Source organism: Mobula birostris, chromosome 19 (assembly GCF_030028105.1).
Source record: "Mobula birostris isolate sMobBir1 chromosome 19, sMobBir1.hap1, whole genome shotgun sequence".
Taxonomy (NCBI): Eukaryota; Metazoa; Chordata; class Chondrichthyes; order Myliobatiformes; family Myliobatidae; genus Mobula; species Mobula birostris.
This window is the reverse complement of record NC_092388.1, coordinates 59421503-59443551: the sequence shown is the minus strand read 5'-3', so window position 1 is coordinate 59443551 and position 22049 is coordinate 59421503. Positions and strand designations below refer to the sequence as shown.

General features: G+C 42.6%; 1 protein-coding gene across 1 annotated transcript in view; it reads right to left on the bottom strand.

Moving 5' to 3' along the window:
• The window catches only part of rpp40 (ribonuclease P/MRP 40 subunit), a 37436-nt gene extending 31669 nt beyond the window's left edge, over positions 1–5767 (bottom strand). The window contains exons 1-4 of the mRNA XM_072283676.1: positions 5564–5767; positions 4592–4736; positions 4442–4510; positions 935–1030 (exon numbers count right to left, since the gene is read on the bottom strand). Coding sequence (XP_072139777.1) covers positions 935–1030; positions 4442–4510; positions 4592–4736; positions 5564–5680 — 427 coding nt within the window. The 5' untranslated portion in view covers positions 5681–5767. The remainder of the gene's footprint in view (positions 1–934; positions 1031–4441; positions 4511–4591; positions 4737–5563) is intronic.
• Positions 5768–22049: the final 16282 nt, after the last annotated feature.

The window sequence follows — 22049 nt, the reverse complement described above, 5'->3', positions numbered from 1 at the left end:
TGTCTCCTGAGGGAGAGCCAGTATAGTCAAGATTGACTTTGGGGTATGTTCAGAATGTGATAGGTGCTTTCACACAGACCATGGGTCTAGCGCATGAGTAAAGACAACTCTGGTATGAGCTCCCAACAGTCACTGTGTACGTTGGCCAGGCTTAACTGTAATGGGTCCTTTTATTTTCATTTCTTTTCTCTTTCCTATTAACTGTTTGATAAAGCTGAAATTTGTAAATATACTTTCTTTATAATTTTATATGGTAAAAGATCTGTTATTCCTTGCTGACTGACAATTGTGTATGGGCAGCATTGAGGTTTACTTAATTGGAACATCACAATTTTCCTGTTTGGTGAACCCCAAATTATACTGACGCCAGACATATATTGTTTATGAAAGGTGGTCTTCTCACCAGAGTCCCGAGGCTGTTAGTGGAGCTAGCCGGCGAGCCCAATTTGTATATGAGCCCAGTGAGTGTGTTACATCAAAGATTAGGGAGACCAGGGAAGAAAATGGAGCCAAAGTCAAACTAAGATCAGTCACGGCCTTAGAGCAGGCTATTGAGACCACGTGGCTGACTCTTTCTCCAGTATCTTCGGCAGTTCATTCCACACATTGTTCTGTGTACTCGCAGGCAGAAGAAAATGTACACTTAAGTTTTCAACAATCAACTCACAATAATATTCATTTTTCCAGGTTCCAGGGTGTTTTATGCATTAGGCCACCAAATTAACACTCTGCATTCCCTATTTCATCAAAATATTGCAGATCCTGGAAACATTGACGCATGTCCATTGGGTGACAGAAGATAAAGAAGTTTTAATACCCTTGTAGCCCTTTAGGTCAAATCCAGTTCATTAGAAACTGAAACAACATTTCAACAATCATTTGGCAGGACCAATACACTCTTGTTGCAAGGAACATGTTAATAGTCTGTACCTACTGTATCTCATTACTGTCCTGTAGGAGTATTTGGATGGTTGTCCTTCTAAGCCAAGTTCCTCATAGGTGTCCTTATCAATAGATAAAATTAACTTCCCTGTGAAAATGCAACAAGAAAAACCATCAACACATGATCAGTGATCATATTCACAGACACTTGAATGTGAATGCATTATCACTTCATATGTTTAATCAAAAACTGTATCTTTAAAAAATATTCCTGGAAAAGACTGTATGCTGAAGATCACCTTATGCCTCTGATTTTTATTTGTAATGTGCAATTAGAATTTTAGTTCATGTAATAAATACTGCTGACCATCTTAAATTAGAATGCTAATGTGTGAAAATCTTCTGTGTGGGACCTTTAATGTCAAGAAGGATATTCTTACATTAGAACTAGCTTGTAGGAAGAGGCTGAAAGTCAGAACTATCTCATTAAATAACTCCCTGAACACAGCCATATAATTCATAAATGCAACACTTGTCTTTAATAAAGCCAATAGATAATGCAAGGGAAATTCCTTTGCACGGTAAGGTGAAGAACATGGAACTCACTTGTACAAGAAGCGATGAAGGCATAAATAAACACGAGGCAAAACACAAAGACGTGCTGATAAAGTGAGATAGCGGGAGGAGGCTCACGGGAAGCATGAGGAGTAGTGTACACCTTATAAATTCTACAGTTCTGGGTTGTGTAGGTTTGCCCCTATTACATTCATCTTCTAATGTCGAACAATATAGACTAGTTATAAGTCTATAAAACAGTACTGCTTAGGCCCACTGAGATGATGCCAATCTAGCGAATCCTATCTATCTACACGTGATCTGTAACCCTCCATTCCTTGCCTATTTACGTCTGTCTAAATGCCTCTTAAACATTGCTATAGTATCTGCTTCCACCACTTCCCTTGGCACCTACCATCCCCTGGAGGGAGGTGGAGTGAGTTCCTCCAAAACGAACCAAGATAAAGTTCCACTAATGATCACCTTTTGCCCTCAGCTTCTGTATCAAGACATCATTCACCCTCATTCCCACCAGACGTAACAAGATCCCACTACTAGCCTATTCTTCTATTCCCCCCACCACCCCTCTCTGTCTTCTACAAAGACCAATCCTTCCACGATGCCCTGGTCTGCTATCCCTTCCTGTCTGTTCGTACCTTCCCCTGCGACCATGAAGAAGAAAACCCTTAACTCCGAGTGGAGTCATCGGGATACCCTCATGACAGCATTTTTTTTTTAAGCAGGCTTTCTTATTTTTATGAGGCTGAGTTGCTAGCTCGACGGTCAACCCAGCACGGATGGAAAGTGTGCAAGGGAGCCGGCTGGATTCGAACTCGGGAACCTTTGCTCTGAAGTCCGGCGCTAATACCACTACGGCTCCCTGCAACATATAATATTTATCCTATGTTTCCTCAGTCACTATAATTCAAGGATATCAGCCATGATTGAAAGGTGGAGCAGACTCGATGGGCCTAATGGCTTAATTCTGCTAATGGTCTTAAGGATCTAAACAGTCCTTCCAGGTGAGGTATGTGCACCTCCTCCACTGCATTCAGTGCTCCTGATGTGGCATCCTCTATATCAATGAGGCCATGCTTAGACCAGGCATCTATTCATCCTTCCAGTCCCCCTTTCCCACAACTGACAGCCAGCCCTCCACCCCCCAACCAGTTCTGTACATCCACTACCCACATCCCCCAACTTCATCTGGTCCTGATTCCTTCTGCCTATTAGCCTATTACCTCTCCCCTATCACCTTCCCTTACTTATCAGATTCCAGCAATGGCAGACCTTTGTGCTCCAGTTGGTGTCCCAGCCGTCATTTCCCATCACCCTGCTGGCTGCATCTTCCTCCTTTTATTGGTTTTCCTCCATCCATCCATCATGTCTCCCAACTCCTCCCCTACCCAGCTCATCTGCCCATCATTCTTCAACTCCCTTTTCTCCCCTCAGCCCCCTATCACCACTGGCTTCAGTCTCGCCACTCCCATTCTCCTTTTTATACTAGCCATTTCCCCTCTCCAATCTGTTTCCTGATGTAGGATTTCTTCCCTCCCCCCTCCCCAGCAGATGCTCCTTAACCCACTGAGTTTCTCCAGCAGATTGTTTCCAGCTCTGGATTCCAGCCTCTGCAATTCCCTGTGACTCTAAAAGTAGTCTAACTGAAGCTCTGTACAGCAGCCAGATACTCAAAGCCCTGACCAATGAAGGAAAGTAGGCCATATTTTTACCACTTGTGTTGTCACCTTCATGGAGCTTTGGACTTGCATCCCAAGATCTCCCTGTTTATCAATGCTCCCAAGGGTCCCTGCCATTGCATACTTGGCTCTTCTTTTTGACCTTCCAAAATGCAAATCATCACCCTTTACTGGATTAAATTCCATCTACCATTTTTCCACCCAAATTTCAAACTGATTTATTATTTATTTATTAAGAGATCGTGCGCAGAACAGGCACCACCCAGTAACCCACTGATTTAACCCTAGCCTAATCACAAGACAATTTACAATGACCAATTAACCTATTAACTGGTATGTCATTGGACTGTGGGAGAACCTGGAGGAAACCTACAAGCTCACAGGAGGAACGTACAAATTTTCTTAGAGGACACGGGAATCGAACTGAGACACCGAGCTGTGCTAATGACTGCGCTGCCGTGGCATCCTAATTTATATCTGCTCTACCTTTTGATATCCTTTGTCTTTAATCCCAACCCCAATTTTCATGTACTCTGCAAAACTGGGAATCATTCTCAAACATTACATACAACAGAGATCGCAACACTCTTCCTTGCAAGACATCATATGCTACAGATCTTCTGTCAGAGAAACACCTCTCCATCATAACTTCTGTCTTTTATGACCAAGCCAATTGTGCATCCAACTTATCAGCTTAAGTTCCTATGTGACTTAATCTTTTGAATCAGCCCACAATGAGGGACTTAGTCAAATGCTTTACTAAAGTCCACATAAACTGCCCTAACTTCATTGATCATCTTATCACTTCCTCTAAATACTTCAACTTGTGAAGGAGGACTTCCCTAAGACGAAACCATGCAAACCTAATAAGTTCATGCTTTTCTAAATGCCAGTAAGTCCTGTCTCTAAGAATCCCCTCCAATAATTTTCCAGCCACTGCTGTAATACTCACTGTTGTCCTGATGCCCTTCTTAAACAAACGAACAACTTTGGGTATTTTCCAGCCTTCTGGCACCTGACCCACAGCTATAGAGGATACAGGGATCTCCCTGGCACCTGACCCACAGCTATAGAGGATACAAGGATCTTCCTGGCACCTGACCCACAGCTATAGCAGATACAACAAAGATCTCTGTCAATGCCTCATCAATCTCCTTCCTCTATGCCTTAGGTTCCTGGAGACTTTAATGCAGAATAAAATTGTTCCAAATTATGTTAAGATTAGAAACTAATTAGTCCGCATCTCCAGCTTTGCTCAAAAGGTCATAGACCTGAATATGCACTTTGATGAAAGAAAAAGGATTTACCTGTTGGAAGCAAAGCTACAGTGTTGTCTTGATCTATTCTGGTATTGTATGACAGTGCATAAAGGTTACCTGAAACAAACAAATTGGAAATTAACTTAAGATGGAAATTTAGCCAAATTGCCTTTCATAAATTATTGGTCTAAACATCACCTTTCTTAACATATGTGTTGATGAATTCAGGCTCAAGGATTTCAGAGAGTGGTAACTGCTTCACCAGGTAATAGCTTTCTAAAGTTCTGCTGATGGCACTGATTCCTGGTGGAATCATTCGACATTCTGGTATCAAAATAGAGACCTGCATGAAAATATTCACACAGAAAATTATTACAAAGAACTTGAGTAAGTTTCCAGCAAATCTGGTAGCAGCATACATTATTTTTTAACATATTAACAATTGCAGATCAGACATGGGTGCTGAAATTTATCAGTTTAAAGCAACTCAAACTTGAAAAACAATTCTAAATTTTTCACGTAAATACCCAGATTACTGGGTACAAGACTCGTAACACAAAAGCTGACAACAGTGTTTGAGGAAGTTGTGGAATCTAGACCAAACAATCAGATTGTCCCACTGGGAGTTTGGTCAAACAGAGAGCTAATTCTTGACTGCCAGGATCACTATTGCTGTCTGTCCAATATTAGTAGAGTTATGCAGAGTGGAAGCACCCAACAGCCCTTCTACTGACTTTCAAACATCCACCAGTACATAGAGCATTAAAGTACAGAGGTTGGGAGAGAGTTAAACAAAATTCAGTGGAAACACAAAAAAGGTATCCACATCGGAATGCGTGAAATTTGTTATGCGGCAGCCGTACAACGCAAGGCATAAAAATTACTGTAAGTTACGAAAAAATTAATAGTGCAAATGAGGCAAGGCGAGGTATGGCTCATGAACCGTTCAGAAATCTGCTGACAAAAGGGAGGGAAATTCTGTGGGTCACTGGTTGTTTTCGGTATGGTTATGGTTATAGTCCCACCCCACCGCGTGATACCGAGAGCTGTGAAATGAAGGGCCTCCGCCTGAAACATCGACTCTTTACTCTGCTTCATAGATGCTGCCTGACTTGCTGAGTTCCGGCAGAATCTCCCGTGTTTACAACAACCGACCTGCCGAACACTCACCCTGTAGTTATAGTAATGATTATCTATGTGCTTGCGATGCGCCGACTTGCTGTGGGAGAAGTTGGATTTTTCACAGACTAGTAAATGGCGGGAGCACTTCCCCATGTCGCGCAGCATCCTGCCCTCTCCAGCTCACCGATCAGCCCCACGCCGGCTCCATCACGCGTGACCGTGACTCGGCTGAACAACCCCTCCGCGGTCCGCACCTACCGGCGCCGGCGATTCGCTGCGCCCTCTGGTGCTCGGAGGTCGGTTCTGCTATTCAGTGATGAAGGGCGCTTAACGGAAGGCAGTACCGTTCTTTGCTCCGAACATCACGTTTGCACGAACAACAGGAATTCTGCAGATGCTGGAGATTCAAGCAACACACATCAAAGTTGCTGGTGAACGCAGCAGGCCAGGCAGCATCTCTAGGAAGAGGTGCAGTCGACGTTTCAGGCCGAGACCCTTCGTTTATGAAGATATAAGATTACTTGTCTGGTTTATTTTCATTTAACGTAATAATTGGAGACAATCTCCATCTCCTTTGCCAATTAAAAATAAAAACAACTTTCATTTTTGATGTTTATCGTCTTTCAAAGGGTTGGCATTTACTGGTATACTAGGTTTAATGGGCTATTGAAAATGACCCCTTCTGTCGGTAAAGATTAAGCAAATGGTGGGCGTTTGAGATTGATGGGCGTTGAGAAAGAAAATCTCAAATCCTCAGATCTTCAATCCTCCTTAGAAGGAAGGTGTCAGAAGGTAGGATTGACACGATCCTGTTCAAAAAAAGGAATACAACAAGCCACTACTACTCAGTCTAAAACACAATGTGAAACTTTCAGAAGCAATAATTTAGGACTCACCAATTTCTGTGATACTTTTTTTATTGTCCTAATTTCCAAATGATTTATTTTTTATCTTAGTTAGTGTGGAGCAGGCCCTTCTGGCCCTTCGAGCCATACCGCAAAGCAATAACAATACAGAAAAAAAACGTGCAATAGCTGCAGAGAAAACGCAGTACAGGTAGATAATAAAGGCCAAGATCATAATAAGGTAGATTATGAGATCAAAAGAGATCTGGCACCTTTGCTGTCTCCGAGAGAATTTAGCATGGTTGAGAGTGAGGTTGAAATGGAATATGTGGCCTAATGGCATAGCACAAACCAATGATTGGCTCCAATTCTTCACCAACTAAAGCATCAAGAAAGAATGAAATCAGTGAGGATGACAGCAGAAAGTAATCGGCTATTCAGTGCCATCTGCCTGCGTTTGATCCGGCTCCTTCGCCCTCTCATTCGCTGCTATCATAGGAAGGTGCAGGAGTCTTGGGCAGGGTTTGATTGGTGCAGACTGGATTTGACTCATTTTTAGAAGACGCTGCATTTCATGTTGTATGTGTTTCCGGTTTATCTTTATAGCTATTTTGCGCAACTTTGATCTGGCATATTGGCTCTGCGGCCTGCAGTCAATGAACAATACAGTACTACAGTGAACTGAACTAAACTGAATGTTCCTAGGGTGTTTCAAGGACCCTGCACGTTGGTGTTTTATATCCAGTATGCTTTTCATTCATTTTTTGCCATTTGCATGATTTGTTCTCTTTTTTGGTACATTGAGTGTGTGATGTTTCCTTTGAACAGATTCCATGTTTTTTTTGTTTCTTGGTTGTCTGCAAGATGACAGATCTCAGGGTTGAATACTGCATACATACTTTGATAATAAATGTACTTTGAATCTTTTATCATTATATTAGGGAACCACTTGTAACAGTGGGATAGAATCTGCCCTTGAGCCTGGTAGTACATGCATTCATCATGACCAACCACTTCTTTTGCTGAGGCAGTGTGAAATTTAAAAAGCGTTTGGGGCCTTTCAGGACTTTTCTGCGGGATTCAATCAAAACAATTTACTTCCTTAGAAGTTTGCAAAGATTTGGCATATCACCTAATTGACGAACTACTATAGATGCATGGTGGAGAGTATATTGATTGGTGTTTCCATACTAGCCTATGATGCAACCAATGCCCTTGAGCAAAAGATCTTCCCCTCTATTGAGTACATCTACACAGAGTGCTGTAGCAGGAAAGCAACCTTCAGTATCAGGGACCCCACCACCCAGGTCATACTCTCTTCTCATTGCTGCCATCAGGAAGAAGATACAAGAGCCTCAGGACTCACCGCACCAGGTTCAGGAACAGGTATTACCCCCCAACCTTGCACCAGGGGGATAACTTCACTTGCTCCTACACTGAACAGTTCCCTCAACCTACAGATTCACTTTCAATACATGTTAATCATATATTCTCAATATTTATTGCTTATTTAACTACAATTATTTTATCTTTTGTATTTGCACTGTTTGTTGCCTTTTGCACATTGGTTGTTTGTGTGCTACAAGGGAAGACCATCATTGCACAAGAGCCAGTGATAGCTACTAAAAAAAAACTACACAGCATAGTCACTGCTTTATACCCAACTGTTAACGATTGTGTGTCAGTTCAAGGTAAGGGTGCATCTTTTTTGCCTGCTTAATCAGTGCAATTGGGATTCTTCCAGTATCCAAACCTGCTGGGTCTGTAGTTTATCAAGGACTCAGGTTCCATCAGCATAATGTTGCACTCTGATACAACAGAGGTTCCATTTTGTTAGAGACAAAAATTCCATTTTGTTTCCAAAAATATATTTCCACAGTGCCTAATACTTTTTGCACAGTACTGCAAGTAATTTTATGAAATGCATTGTACTTCTGCCGTAAAAAAAATTCAAGACATATATGTGTGATGATAAACTTGATTCTGATATGGGTCTCTATTGTAGGCTGAGAGTGGGAAGGGGGCAGGGAGAGGGCAATCATGGTTTGAAAAAGAAGGAGGGAGCGGAAAGCACCAGTATAATGATTTGTGTTATTTATTTAATTGGGTTCTCTTTATCTAGTTTTGGGACTTGCGTGAAAATCTGATCACATTTTAGGTCATATTTGTGCAAAAATAGAGAAAATTCTAAAGGGTTCACGAACTTTCTAGCACCTTGTATGTATGTAAGGAATTTCTTCTTTTATGTTACTGCGTAGGCTAATTAAAATGGCTTCTTTGTTATGTTAACTGCTGAGAAAGTTCTCTTGCTAGCAGCTTGTTTGGGTTATATTATTGATAAGAGAGATAATGAACCAATTATGATAGATGTTATTCTTTCTTGTGTGTCTGTAAGCTATTGTGATGTGCGGGTTTTTGAGCAGAAGGCGCGATGGGGAGAGAGAGAGTGGATGCAATGCTGTGAGCTGGCTGATGGGATGGACCCCGAGCCGGAGTCCGAGATCCAGGGCGAGGAGAGGAGACAAAGACAGACTCGCGTGGAGCATCTGGTCGCCACCTTTGTTGGTCCCAGGCAGTGGGTCGAGGTGGTCGGAGAGGATCGAATAGTGAAAAGAGGACCGTTACTAGAGCTCCAACTGGTGCGCACAAGGAGGTTGAACTTTGATAAATTTGGCGCCTTTAACTTTCCTTTTATATTTTATCTCTGTTAATTATATAGTTCCAGTAATATCTATAAATTGTAATCATTTAATCGTATATGGTGTATTGTCTGTTATTTGGGCGGGGTGGGGTACATCACACAGCATCCACACAAAGTTGATTACCCAGTTTGGCAGGGCTGAAGGCTGCTTCCCCTAGACAACAACGAGTTGAGCGATCCTGAAGCTTACCAGGGGAGCTACATTTGGGGGCTTGTCCGGGATTGGATTCAGTGGTGTGCTGCGTGATTGCCCTGTTTAAATCAGTGCTGCTGTGTCTCTGTGGGATTGCGGTTAGTAATGTGTGTCTCTGTGGGATTGCTGGTTATTACTGCATGCGTGTTGGTGGTGGGACCAGGGGCTGTCCATATTGTTAGGAGAGAGAGCAAAGAGTGGTCTGATTCAGAGATAGCGTACAAGGTCCTGAATTACCCCTATGAACTGTGCTCATTTACACCTATTAACTGTGCTTTTGAAAAGAGAGAGAGAGTCATTTAACACCGACAGCTTGTTTTTAAAAGAGAGAGAGAGAAGAAGTCTGCTCACAGGGTGTTGGTACTTCTCAAGGATAGTCGCCTGCTTATGCATTTCTTACACAGAGAGAGGAAGGAGGAATTATTTGAATGACAGCTGGTATCCAGTACAGTGAGATAAATAGGAGGTCAGATGATATAGACCTCAGACACATGTTTTGGACACTGAATGAGCTTTGTTGTGCCTGCAGAAAAAGTGAGTTTTTGGAGGATCGATCAGTCACTCTTGCAGTGAAAAGGAAAGGGGTTGTCTGGTGGGGAGTTGTCCATGTGTCCACCCTCGTCTGGGTGATAGCTCCACCACAGAAAACCGGTCCCCTTTGTTGTGGTCACAGTCGGTGACTTTTTAAAGGATTTCGGAGGACAACAAGAAGATCGACGTTGTCAGCTCACCTGAAGACTCAAATCTCTCCATCTCTCTCTCCGTCACTACTCAGCTCAATACCATGAACTGAACTGAGCTTTACTCATCATCGTAAGACTGTATCTTTTTACCCCTAGACTTAAAGAAGCTTGGTTTTTCACATATATTTCCACACTTACTGATTTACTTACTTATATATAGCCATTGCTAACCTGTTTGATTTATTTTCATTTATATTACTGTATTGCATAGTTACTAATAAATATTATTTGGTTATAGCAATACTGGACTCCAAAGTGTTTTCCATCTCTGCTGGTTCTTTATTCCCTTCACGGGGTACGTGACAATAGTTCTGCGAATGAATGTTCCAGCTATGGTAGGCTCCACCTGGCTTTTGGAATATTGTCCACCCCTAAAGGGGCAGAAGCATACGAGATGTGGGTGGAATGGTTGTTAGATGAGTGGCAGAGCTTGGTTGAGGGAGAGTGACAGGGATTGGTTGAAGGTTTGTGTACGCGGGCTGTTGATGGTGTTAGAACTGTCAGGTTCAATTACCCCGTAGTGACAGCTGCCAGTTATCTGAAAGCGGGGGAAAATGCGCCTGGTTTGACTGGAAGTAGAATGCAGCACCTGGGAGGCTTTCCATACCTGTGTCAGGAGGGCAGCTAAATTGCTTGCAGTGCCAGGGGGATCCTTTCAGGGGATCAGCCCCTCCCTCAGTTGTTCAGCTGATCAGAGAGGTGTCGGGAAACTTAGTGGAGGCCCAGTGGGGGAACAGCTTTGGGTCTCTGGGGGAGCACGTTCCCAGCAATGTACCAAGGAACTTCCGAAAGGAAAAGACCCTATTCCTGAAGGCTTAGAGAGACCACGCCCCCGTGTGTCGTTACAGATAGATGGAAGCTATGCTAAAGCCATCCTTGACACCGGGGCGCAGGTCAAGTTGTTGTACAGTTCGTTTTACAACCGGTGTCTGAAGCATTTACCCTTGACAACATTAAGGGCACTGGAGATTTGGGGTACCAGTGCCAGTGATTATCCAGAAGACGATGATTGGTCAGTGAAACTGAAGTTCATGGGGGCATATCTGTGCACCCAGTGTTTCGAGCTGCTTGTGAGGACGTGTGTAGCTGCCTTGGGCCAGTACCGAATTTAAACGACAGCTGATGTGGTACAGCCTGGGGGAAGTATCTGAGGGTGAGACCCTCTTAGTAGACGCTCCGAAATACCATGAGGGAGGGGAGTTGACCGCTAAAGACACCTCGGTGAGAGAGAGGTCATGGCGACTGGACCCTGTGGCCGTGGAAGACGTAGGCAGCGTGTGTGTGGATTATAGGACTCTGAACAGGCGCACTGTCATTGACCAGAACATGGTCCTGAGGGCTGAAGACGTGATGGTCTGTCTGAATGGTGTGACGTGGTTTAATGTGCTGGATCTGAGGAGTGGATGTTGCCAGATCCCAATGATGAGTCTGACAAGGAGAAGATGGCTGTTATAGGTCCCCTAGGATTCTTCCGGTCCGAAAAGATGCCACAGGGCATATCTGGAGCCCCTGCAACCTTCCCGCGGGGCATAGGGAAGACCATGGGGGATGTGGAAGTGTTTGGAGTTTTGGCGTATGTGGATGATCGCCTAGGGTTTGGATTTGCCTTGGGGGACTATGATGTGAGGTGAGTGCCGGAGCCCGGGACAACCATTGAAGATTTGGAGTTCTTGCTCATCAAAGTGGAGACGGGGAAACGGAATTCCGAGCCGAAACTGCAGTCATGTACTGATGAATTAATCCAGAGAGACGAAACAATGACCAGCCTTCGAAAGGATCCCCAGCAACTCAAGACATCGATCCAGAACAGATTGGAAGAAGCTGGTGGTGTAATTGCGTCCCAGATGGAGATGGACACAAAGCGTGGGTCAGAACTGCTGAGACTGGGGCGAGAATTGGAGGAGTCAGAGAAGAAGCTGATGTCTCGACTGCAGGAGGCTGAAGAGGCTGCAGAGGCAGCCCAGGCTAAGTGCTTCAGTTTGGAGAAAATCAAACAGCAGCTGCTGATCGAGGAAATGAGGAAGAATACGGATTCGAAGGATGATGTGCTGGATGTGTGGTACATGGGGCCTTTTGCTAACTTCCCCTTGATTGAGGAAGAGACTTATGGCCCTTCCCCCACTGAGTCAGGAGTAGTGGAGAGGGCTAGCTGTGGGCAGACTGGGTTACAGCAGGACCCTGAAGGAAAAGAAGCGGGGCCCCGGACACGGGACAGGGGGCTCCGAAATGCAGTGGGGGCATAAGTGAGAGATTGAGAGAGGAGTTGGCAAGCAGACCCGAGGTATCTCCAGTAGTGTCTGAGCCTGAAGGGTTTAGGTGAGGGGGTACAGAGGTCTTGGAGGATTAGGAAACTCCCAGATAGGTTGGCCTATGTAGCACCTGTGGGACCAGACGTAAGGTCCACTGTTTGGGGAGCAATATCACTGTGTGTACCTGGATTGGGTTTTTGTGTCTGCAGGAATGGCTGGTGAGTTATTTAGAAGTCATGAGGACATAATTTTATTTGGTGAAGGGAGAGTGTAAGGGGTTTCTTCTTCTATGTTACTGCGTAGGCTAATTAAAGTGGCTTCTTTGTTATGTTAACTGCTGAGAAAGTTCTCTCGCTAGCATCTTGTTTGGGGTATATTATTGATAAGAGGAGGAATGAACCAATTGGGATAGATGTTATTCTTTCTTGTGTGTCTGTAAGCTATTGTGATGCGCGGGTTTTTGGGCAGAAGGCGTGATGGGGAGAGAGAGAGTGGACGCGATGTTGTGAGCTGGCCGATGGGATGGACCCTGAGCTGGAGTCTGAGGTCCAGGGTCTTCGGCAAGGAGAGGAGACGAAGACAGACCCGTGTGGAACCGTGGTTGGTCCCAGGCGGCAGGTCAAGGCGGTCGGAGAGGATCGAATGGTGAAAAGAGGACCGTTACTAGAACTCCAACTGGTGTGCAAGAAGTGGTTGAACTTTGATAAGTTTGGCGCCTTTAACTTTCCTTTTATATTTTATCTCTATTAATTATATAGTTCCAGTAATATCTATAAATTGTAATCATTTAATCGTATATGGTGCATTGTCTGTTATTTGGCGGAGTCGAGTACATCACACAGCATCCACACAAACTTGATTACCCAGTTTGGCGGGGCCGAAGGCTGCTACCCCTAGACGACAGCGAGCTGAGCGACCTGAGGCTTACTGGGGGGGGGGGGGGGGCTACATGTACTTCGGTAATAAATTTACTTTGTACTTTGAACTTTAGGCACTTGACAAAGGCCAATAAAAAGAAATTAAGTCTAAGTGCTCTAAACATTGTGTGTGCAGCCATTGTGTGAGCGGGCCAGCGTTAGAGTGGTTAGATTTTGTCTCGAGACTGGGGCGAGTAAGTTTCTATCTTCCTTTGTCCATATAGTGTGCAGAGAATGGGTCTAAGGTCAGTGGTGTGTTCTTTGTGTGAGATGTTGGAATTCTGGGAGACATCCAGTCTCCCTGATAACTAGATCTGCATGAGGTGCAACTCCTTACAAACCACATTAGGGAAATGGAGCTGCAACTGGATAACCTACAGCTCATTTGGGAAAACGAGGAGCTGATAGATAGGAGCTACAGGGAGGCAGGTTCCTCTGCGTTGCAGGAAGCAAGTAGCTAGGTGACTGTCAGGAGAATTGACTGAGAGTGCAGACTATTCCCGTGGGCATTTCCCTCAATAACAAGTATAGCTCTTTGGGGACTGTTGGAGGGGTAACTTACCAGGGGAAAGCTGCAGCAACCATGTCTCCGGCACTGAGTCTGGCTTTGTGTCTCAGAAGGGAAGGGGGGAGAAGAGGATTATAGGAGTGATAGGGGATCCATAGTTAGAGGAAGAAAGAGGAGATTCTGTGGACATAAAAGAGACATCCAGGTGGTATGTTGTCTCCCAGGTGCCAGATCAGGGATGCCTTGGATCGTTCACAGCATTCAAAAGGAGAGAGTGAACAGCCAGAAATTGTGGTACATACTGGTATCAACGACATAGGCAGGAAAAGGGATGAAGTCCTGAAGAGGAAATATAGGGAGTGAGGTAGAAAGCTGAAAAGCAGGACCTCAAGGGTAGTAACCTCCGGATTGCTGCCTGTGACACACGCCAGTGAGGGTAAGAATATGATGATCTGGTAGATGAAGTCATGGCTGAAGAACTGGCGCAGGGGCAAGGTTTCAGATTTCTTGATCATTTGGATCACATCCGGGGAAGGTATGACCTGTATAAAAAGGACAAGATACACCTGAACTCCAAATGACCCAATATCCTTGTGGGTAGGTTTGCAAGAGCTGTTGGGTAGAGTTTAAACTAATTTAGCAGGGGATAAGGTAGCTGATATACAAACAGATGCAGCGTGTGGTTAGACTGTGGGGAAGGATTGGGGAAAATGGCAGTCAGAGTTGAATGGGTTGTAGTGTGTCTTTAAACACTTTAAAATAGTAGGTTCAAAAGTTCAACAGTTTGGAAAAGTGAGAATAAAGTAAGAGGGCAGGAAATGTTACAGAAGTCTCTTGAATAAATAAAAAGACAAAAAGTTTAGGGAAGTATGAGAACTTAACTTACAGTAACATGGGACAAAATTGAAAAGGATGCTGAAAACAGGACTGAAGGTGTTATATTTGAATCCATGCTGCATATGGAATAAGTTAAATAATCTTGTAGCACAGTTAGAGATGGAAGGTATGATGTTGTGGGCATCACTGAGTCATGGCTGAAAAAAAGATCATAATTGGGAACTTAGCGTCCAAGGATCGAAAAGTAGGGAGAGGAGATGGGGTAACTCTATTGGTAAAATTGTTTAAATCAAACCCATATTCACTACTTCCGCTGGCAGCTCAATCCACAATCTTACCACCGTCTGAGTAAAGAAGTTTCCCCTTGAGTTCCACTTAAATATTTCACTGTTCACCCTTAATCCATGCCTTCCAGTTCTACTCTCACCCAATATGAATCTAATTCAGTTATGAGAAATTATAACAGGCTGAAAGAGGACTCTTTGACCTTCTTATTTGAGTTGACTTGTTCTTGTTACATTCAGCTCGGTTCTCTACTAGGTGGCTGAAAATTGTTTCATCTTATTCCTCATATTTCTGGTCATGCAGGGAACTCAAGTTTTTGATGCTCATAGGAGTATGTACCTCTTTGAAGGGAAAATGAAGAAAAAAGCTACAGACGCTCCCTGACCTGCTGGAGTTCTCAGTGTTTTATATTTTGTTCCTTTGAAGATCTCATTCCCTGTTTTACCCGCTAACCTTTAATTTCAAAACATAACTCCTTTCAGCTCACTGTAATTACCATCCTGCAGTTGAATATTTTCACATTTACTTTCTTTCTATCCTTTTTCATTCCACAAGCTGTTAGACTACAATTTTCCACTGCCCTCCACATTGCAACATTCTCCAATTCATTTGCTACTCTAGATACAGAACTGGTCCCTTCAGAATCAGCTTTTTATCAGCAATTTATATGTCATGGAATCTGTTCTTTTGCTGTGGCAGTAAAGTGCAGAAACATAAACATACTATAATTACAAAATAAAATTTTAAAAATGAATTCATGAAGATTTGGTATGTCAGCAAAGACTTGTAGATTCCTAAAGACCTGGTTGCATCAGCGTCTAGTATGGAAAGGCCACTGATGAGGGTCAGAAAATAAGCTGCAGAAAGTTGTAACCTCAGTCAGCACTAGCCTCCCCATCATCGAGGACATCTTTAAAGGCGATGCTTCAAAAAGGTGGCATCCATCATTAAGGACCCTTATCTCCCAGCACATGCCCTCTTCTCATTGCTACCATCAGGGAGGGGGTACAGGAGCCTGAAGACAAACACTCAGTACTTTAGCAGCAGCTTCTTCACCACCGCCATCAGAGTTCTGAATGGACATTGAAGCCATGTACACTAACTCACTATTTTTTTTACTTATTTGCTCTCCTTTTGCGCTACCTATGTAATTTATGTTTATACACACACACCATAATTAATAGTTTTAACTATATTTTTCAATGAACTGCTGCAACATATTTCACGACATGCACCAGTGACACGAAACATGATCCCGATTCTGTTCAAAACAAAAGCATGCTCCTCCATTCAAAAAAGATCATTAGTCACGCCTGAAACGTTGAATATTCATTCTTCTCCATAGATGCTACCTAACATGATGAGTTCCTCCAGCACTTTGTCTTTGCTGTTAAAGATTTCCAGCATCTGCTGAATTTCTTTATGTTTATGATCTGTGAAGGGAAATAGACAGTTGACATTTTGGGTCAAGATCCTTCACCTGGACTGTAAAGCTCTCAAATGCTCGAGGAACTCAGCAGGTGAGGCAAGATCTATGGAAAAGAGTGAACAGTCGGCTGAGACCTTTCATCAGGACTAGAAAGGAAGAGGAAGAAGAAGTACAAGGTGGTAGGTGACAGGTGAATCTGGGAGAGGGGGAAAGGGGTGAAGTAAAGAGCTGGGAACTTGACTGGTGAAGGAGATAAAGGGCTGGAGAAGGGGGAATCTGATAGGAGAGGGTAGAAGACCATGGAAGAAAGGGAAGAGGGAGGAGTATCAGAAGAAGGTGATGGGCAGGTAGAGAGGTTATGTAAGAGAGGGAAACAGGAATGGGGAATGGTGTGCCGGTAGGGGCTGGAATTAATGGAAGTTTGAGAAATTGATGTTCACGCCATCAGGTTGGAGGCTACCCAGATAGAATATAAAGTGTTACTCCTCCAACCTGAGCGTGACCTCATCATGACAGTAGAGGAGTCCATGGACTGACATATCGGAATGGGAATAGGAAGAACAAACAGAATTGAAATGGGTGACCATGGGGAAATCATATTTTTTGTTGTGGACAGTGCGTAGGTGCTTAATGAAGCGGTCTCCCAATCTACATCAGGTCTCACTGATATACAGGAGGACACCAGGAGCACTGGATACAGTAGATACCCCAACATGCTCACAGGTGACACGTCGCTTCGCCTGGCAGGACTGTTTGGGGCCCTGAATGGTGGTGAAGGGGGAGGTGTGGCATTTGTTCTGCCTGCAAGGATAAGTCCCAGGAGGGAGATCAGTGGGGAGGGATGAGTGGACAAGGGAGTGACATGGGGAGTGATCCATGCTGAAAGCAGAAAGTTGGAGATGGTGGAAGTTACAGAGAATTATGTGCTGGACACAGAGGACAAGAGGAACCACATCCCTGGTGTGGCATTGGGAGGATTGGGTGAGGGCAGATGTGAACGAAACAGAAGAGCTGCAGGTGCAAGGGCTGCTTTGATGGTGGAGGAAGGATAGCCCCTTTCTTTGAAGGAGGATATCTCAGTTATTCTGGAATGAAATATCTCATCCTGAGAGCAGGTGTGGTGGCAGTAGAGGAACTGAGAGAAGGGAATAGCATTTTTACAAGTGTTATGGAACCGGCCACAATGAATATCAATCGAGTCAGGTTATATAAAAACAACCAAACATTTATTAAACAGGGATAAACAATAATAAAAAAAAACGAAAACCTTAACCGGAAGTTAACCGTTATGCGGCCATTCAACAAATCACCACTCAGTACTGGTTCTTAAAGTGGTAAAGTCAAATACAGTTCTTAAAATGGTAAATTTAAAAGTCCAACAGATTTATACATTCAATTGGGAAAGACTTCTCTGGAGAAGGATTTCTTCATAGACGCAACTTTCCTTCAGGTTCTGTCCAAAGAATTCACGATGAAGGAAATAAACAGCTTAAAACAACTGACCTTTATTTCTAGAGAGCAAATCCTGCATGAACTTCCTTGCTCTTTTGGCAGGAGTTATCTTCGATGCAGGTCGCTACTTCTTCAATGAAGACTGAATAAGGTTGATCCTTCGTTAAACTGCCAAACGATACCAACTTCTCTTAATCCTTCAGGTCCTGTACTTCGATAAATTCTTCACTCTCCAATACTACTGAAAAGGTACATCAACAAATCTAGCAGAAATTGAGTAAACTGCCAGTCCAGCACTATTGTACCTTACAATAGAACGTAAAACTCCGTTTTAAAAATGAACTGCATCACAAAGCAAATACGCAACGGAACGGAGACTCTGACTAACGTTCTAGCTGGAAAAACTAACTGCGTCACCAGGGATCTTCCCTTTTATACCTGTGGTGAACACATCATCACGTGACCTCACATCGGTGGGAAAATTACATCAGGTGACCTCCAAAAGACCATTACGTCATTCTCACAAGAAAGTCACAAGATCTCCTTGAGGTATGTAACAGAAGTGACAGGGTGGGAAGAGGTATAGTCCAGACAGCTGTGAGAGGATTTTTTCCCTATCTTCCCCATTGATGGGAATGTGCCTAGGTTATACACAAAGCCGTCCTTCTTTATACTGCAGTTTTGTCTGCAGTCTTTGATCTCAATCAACGTGAGACAGACTCCTTCTTACCTCAGTAATTTGGTCCTTGCCTATTAAGAATCAATCGTTCAGTGTTATGGGATTAGTGTAGACAGGTACTGGTGAGCTGAAGGAGCTGTTTCTGTGCTCTATGGTTCTGGCATGTAAGTAGTACCTAAAAGGAGAGGTTAGCCCTCAGTGCAGTGTGATGGTGTATGGTGAGTGGCTTTTCCCAGCAGCAGTGGCCAGCTGTACTCACACAATAGTTTCAGGCTTGTCAAATTTGTGAATGAAATTATACTCATTGAAGGCATTGTGTTTGGCATTCAAAATACTTTAAAATGCTCAGTCTTTGTTAAAAAGTAACAAACTAATAAATTATGCAAACACGAGGAAATCTGCAGATGCTGGAATTTCAAGCAACACACATAAAAATTGCTGGTGAACGCAGCAGGCCAGACAGCATCTATAGGAAGAGATACAGTCGACGTTTCGGGCCGAGACCCCTCGTCAGGACTATCCGTTCCATCCACAGAGATGAGTTAAGACTTAAGCCCAAATTCCCAGTCTATAGTGAGGCTGCACAGGAGTTTCAGCAGAGCATAACACTGCCTGTTGAAGTCACATTATCTATGACTTCCCAAGAGAAATACAGCCAACAGTAGAAGTGCTGGTGTCCAGGAGGAAGACTTACTCCAGTATATACTAAAGCTTGCATTTCAAACGATGTTGCAGAAACAGGTAGAGCTGTGTATGGATGCAGTCTTTGTAGGTGATAGTACAAGTTCTGAAATCATTTTCTAAGGCTTATGGGGTCTGGACTCCATTTTTAACAGAGTACAGCAGGCAAGAGGCTATGTTGAACAAGAACTATAAAAATTATAACAACGATTATAACGAGAATTGTTTCTTGAGTCACAAGGGATGAATTTCTAGAAAAGAAGTTAGTTAAATTTGTAAGTGGAAGTGCCTCAAGGTTATTTTTGTACAGTGTGTTCTTATGCATGAAGAGTGCAGAACTATCTATTACAGCAAATAAATAGAAGGCATGACTCCATAGGGACAATGGTATTCTTGTGAAATTTCTCAAATTGAAGAATACCTGCACTGCTTGCAACTCTTGTTACCACACAAGGTAGGAAGCATATTAATGCAAATAATAGGATATAAAGAAGATTTTCTAGGATGGTTCCAGGTACACTGGAAATTGCTCTAGATGCAATGAAGTATGTGATAGTGATGGATAGACTCAGAATGGATTCATATTCCAATTAGCATATTATTGATGGATGAGGAGACAGTTTTAAAGTGATTTGTGGAAAATCTAGAACTGACATGAAGATAAACATTTTAAAACTCAGAAAATAGTTGTCTTCGGGAATGGATTGTGAGTGTGTAGTGGACATAACTTTGATTTCAGGCTTCAAAAGGAAATTAGATAAATCTTTGAAAGTAACCAAATTTCAGGGCTGTGGTAGAAAATGTGGTGGATGGAACTGACAGGGTTGCTCTGGAAACAACAGACACAAACTTGATGGTTTTTACACTGAACATTTTATGATTCTATGCTTTTGAACTAAAATGTAAACTGCGAATCTGGAAAAAGTAATTCTTTAAAACCAGGCCACACATTCCCAAACCACTACACCTGGAAAGAAAATATAAATTTTATATCATGATATATATGATATATTTCTGCTTCTAGTAGATGTTTTACCCCAGAATGAATTCTGAAAGTATTGGCATCAGCGTTAGAAGAGGGACAAGCTGGAGCTGGTATATGGAGTGTAGTGTACAGCAGTTCAATACTTTAGCTTTATGAGTCATTGCAAATATTGAATCAAAATTATTCTAATAGACCTGAATATGAATCATAATACTATTAGGCTGAGTACTAATACTGATAAGTAGTCTTTCTATTCTTCTATAAACATCTCAATTGTACAAGATTTCACTCTGGAAATTTACTGCATTCACGGTGATGTCAAAACGTTGAGCTTGAGTGTAAATATTATATAACAGCAAGATACTATACTGTATGTTATGGGCATAGAAGCAGATTGTGTAATGAAGTCTAAAGTACGTTTAAATTATGGGGAAATTATAGTGGCAAAGTTTATTGAAATTGGATGAAAACTAATCATCACAGGTTTTTGACATTTGTTACATTGATGTATGGATTGTACACATTAGGTATCTGAATCAGTGTGCATTCAAGCATTAGACACCTAACCTTTGAAATTTCCCTTTCCACTAAGCTCGTCGATGATGACCTACTTTTAAAGTCAATGCCAGTCAGCTGAAATGTCCAAGTTTTTCAGATACTCAAATGTAAGCTCCAGTAATTTCCCAGCCACTGATGTTGTGCTAACTAGTCTACAAGTACTTGGCTTCTCTCACCCAATATTTGTATGTGATACTCACTACAAAGGATAATTATAATTACTATTAACCACATAAACAAACATATACAGTAATAAGACTGAAAATAAAAATGAAGTATGGTATCTCTGGAGACAGAAAGAGTTAAAGATTCAGGTCAAAGATCCTTCATCAGAATTGAGGAAGAGAGAAACCTGCTGCATTTTTCTGACACATCCTGTTACTATTTTACAAAATAAAACTGTACAATTTTCAGATCTAAAGTGCAACTCCCATGGTGATGTGAAACTGATTCACAGGATTTTTCTACTGTTACATGCTCAAGGAGATCTGGTTTTTTTTGTGAAAATGATGTAATAGTCTTTTGGAGGTCACCTGATGTGATTTTCCCACCGTTGTAAGGTCACGTGATGACACGTGCCCCGTGACTATATAAGGGTCGACTCAGGTGATGCAGTAGGGATTTCCAGGTAGAATGTGTTGCGTGTTTGTTTTTGTGACGCAGTTTCATTTTTAAAACGGAAGGTGCATTCTCTTACAAGATTTGTATTATTGAACTGGAAATTTGTGGCTGGAGGTGCCAATTTACTCAATTCCGACAGTTTTGAAGGGAGAGTGAAGAATTCATCGAAGTGAAGGATCGAGAGAAGTCAGCATCGTTTGGCAGTTTAATAAAGGATCGACCTTATTGAGTCTTCGTTGGAGAGAACCTGCATCGAGATAACTCTTGTAAAAGCGCAATGAGTTCATGCACAAAGGCTCTCTCTCTCTCTAAAAGGAATTTAAGGTCAGTTGATTTATACTGTTTATTTTCAGCATCGGGAATCCTGTGGACAGAACCGGCAGTAAAGGTGCGTCGATGAAGAAATCTTCCTCCAAAGAAGTCTCTCCCAATTGAATGTGTAAAACTGTTGGACTTTCGAAGTTATCGCTTTAAGAACTATATCTGACTGTATCGCTTTAAGAACTGTTTCTGCATTTAACGCTTTAAGAACCACAGCTGAGTGGTGAGCTGGTGAACAACTGCGTACCTGTTAACCTCCGGTTAAAGTTTTCCTTTGTTTTTTTTTCCTTATCGTTTATACATGTTTAATAAATGTTCGGTTGTTTTCATAAAACCTGTCTCGATTAATATTCGTTGTTGCCGGTTACGTAACACTTCTTATCACAATAATGTTATACTTTTTAAAGTTCAAAGTCAATTTATCATCAAAGTACATGTATGTCACAATATATGTGTGTAAGGGGGTTTCGATTTTTATGTTACTGCGGAGGCTAATTAAAATGGCGTCTTTGTTATGTTAATCTGGGGAA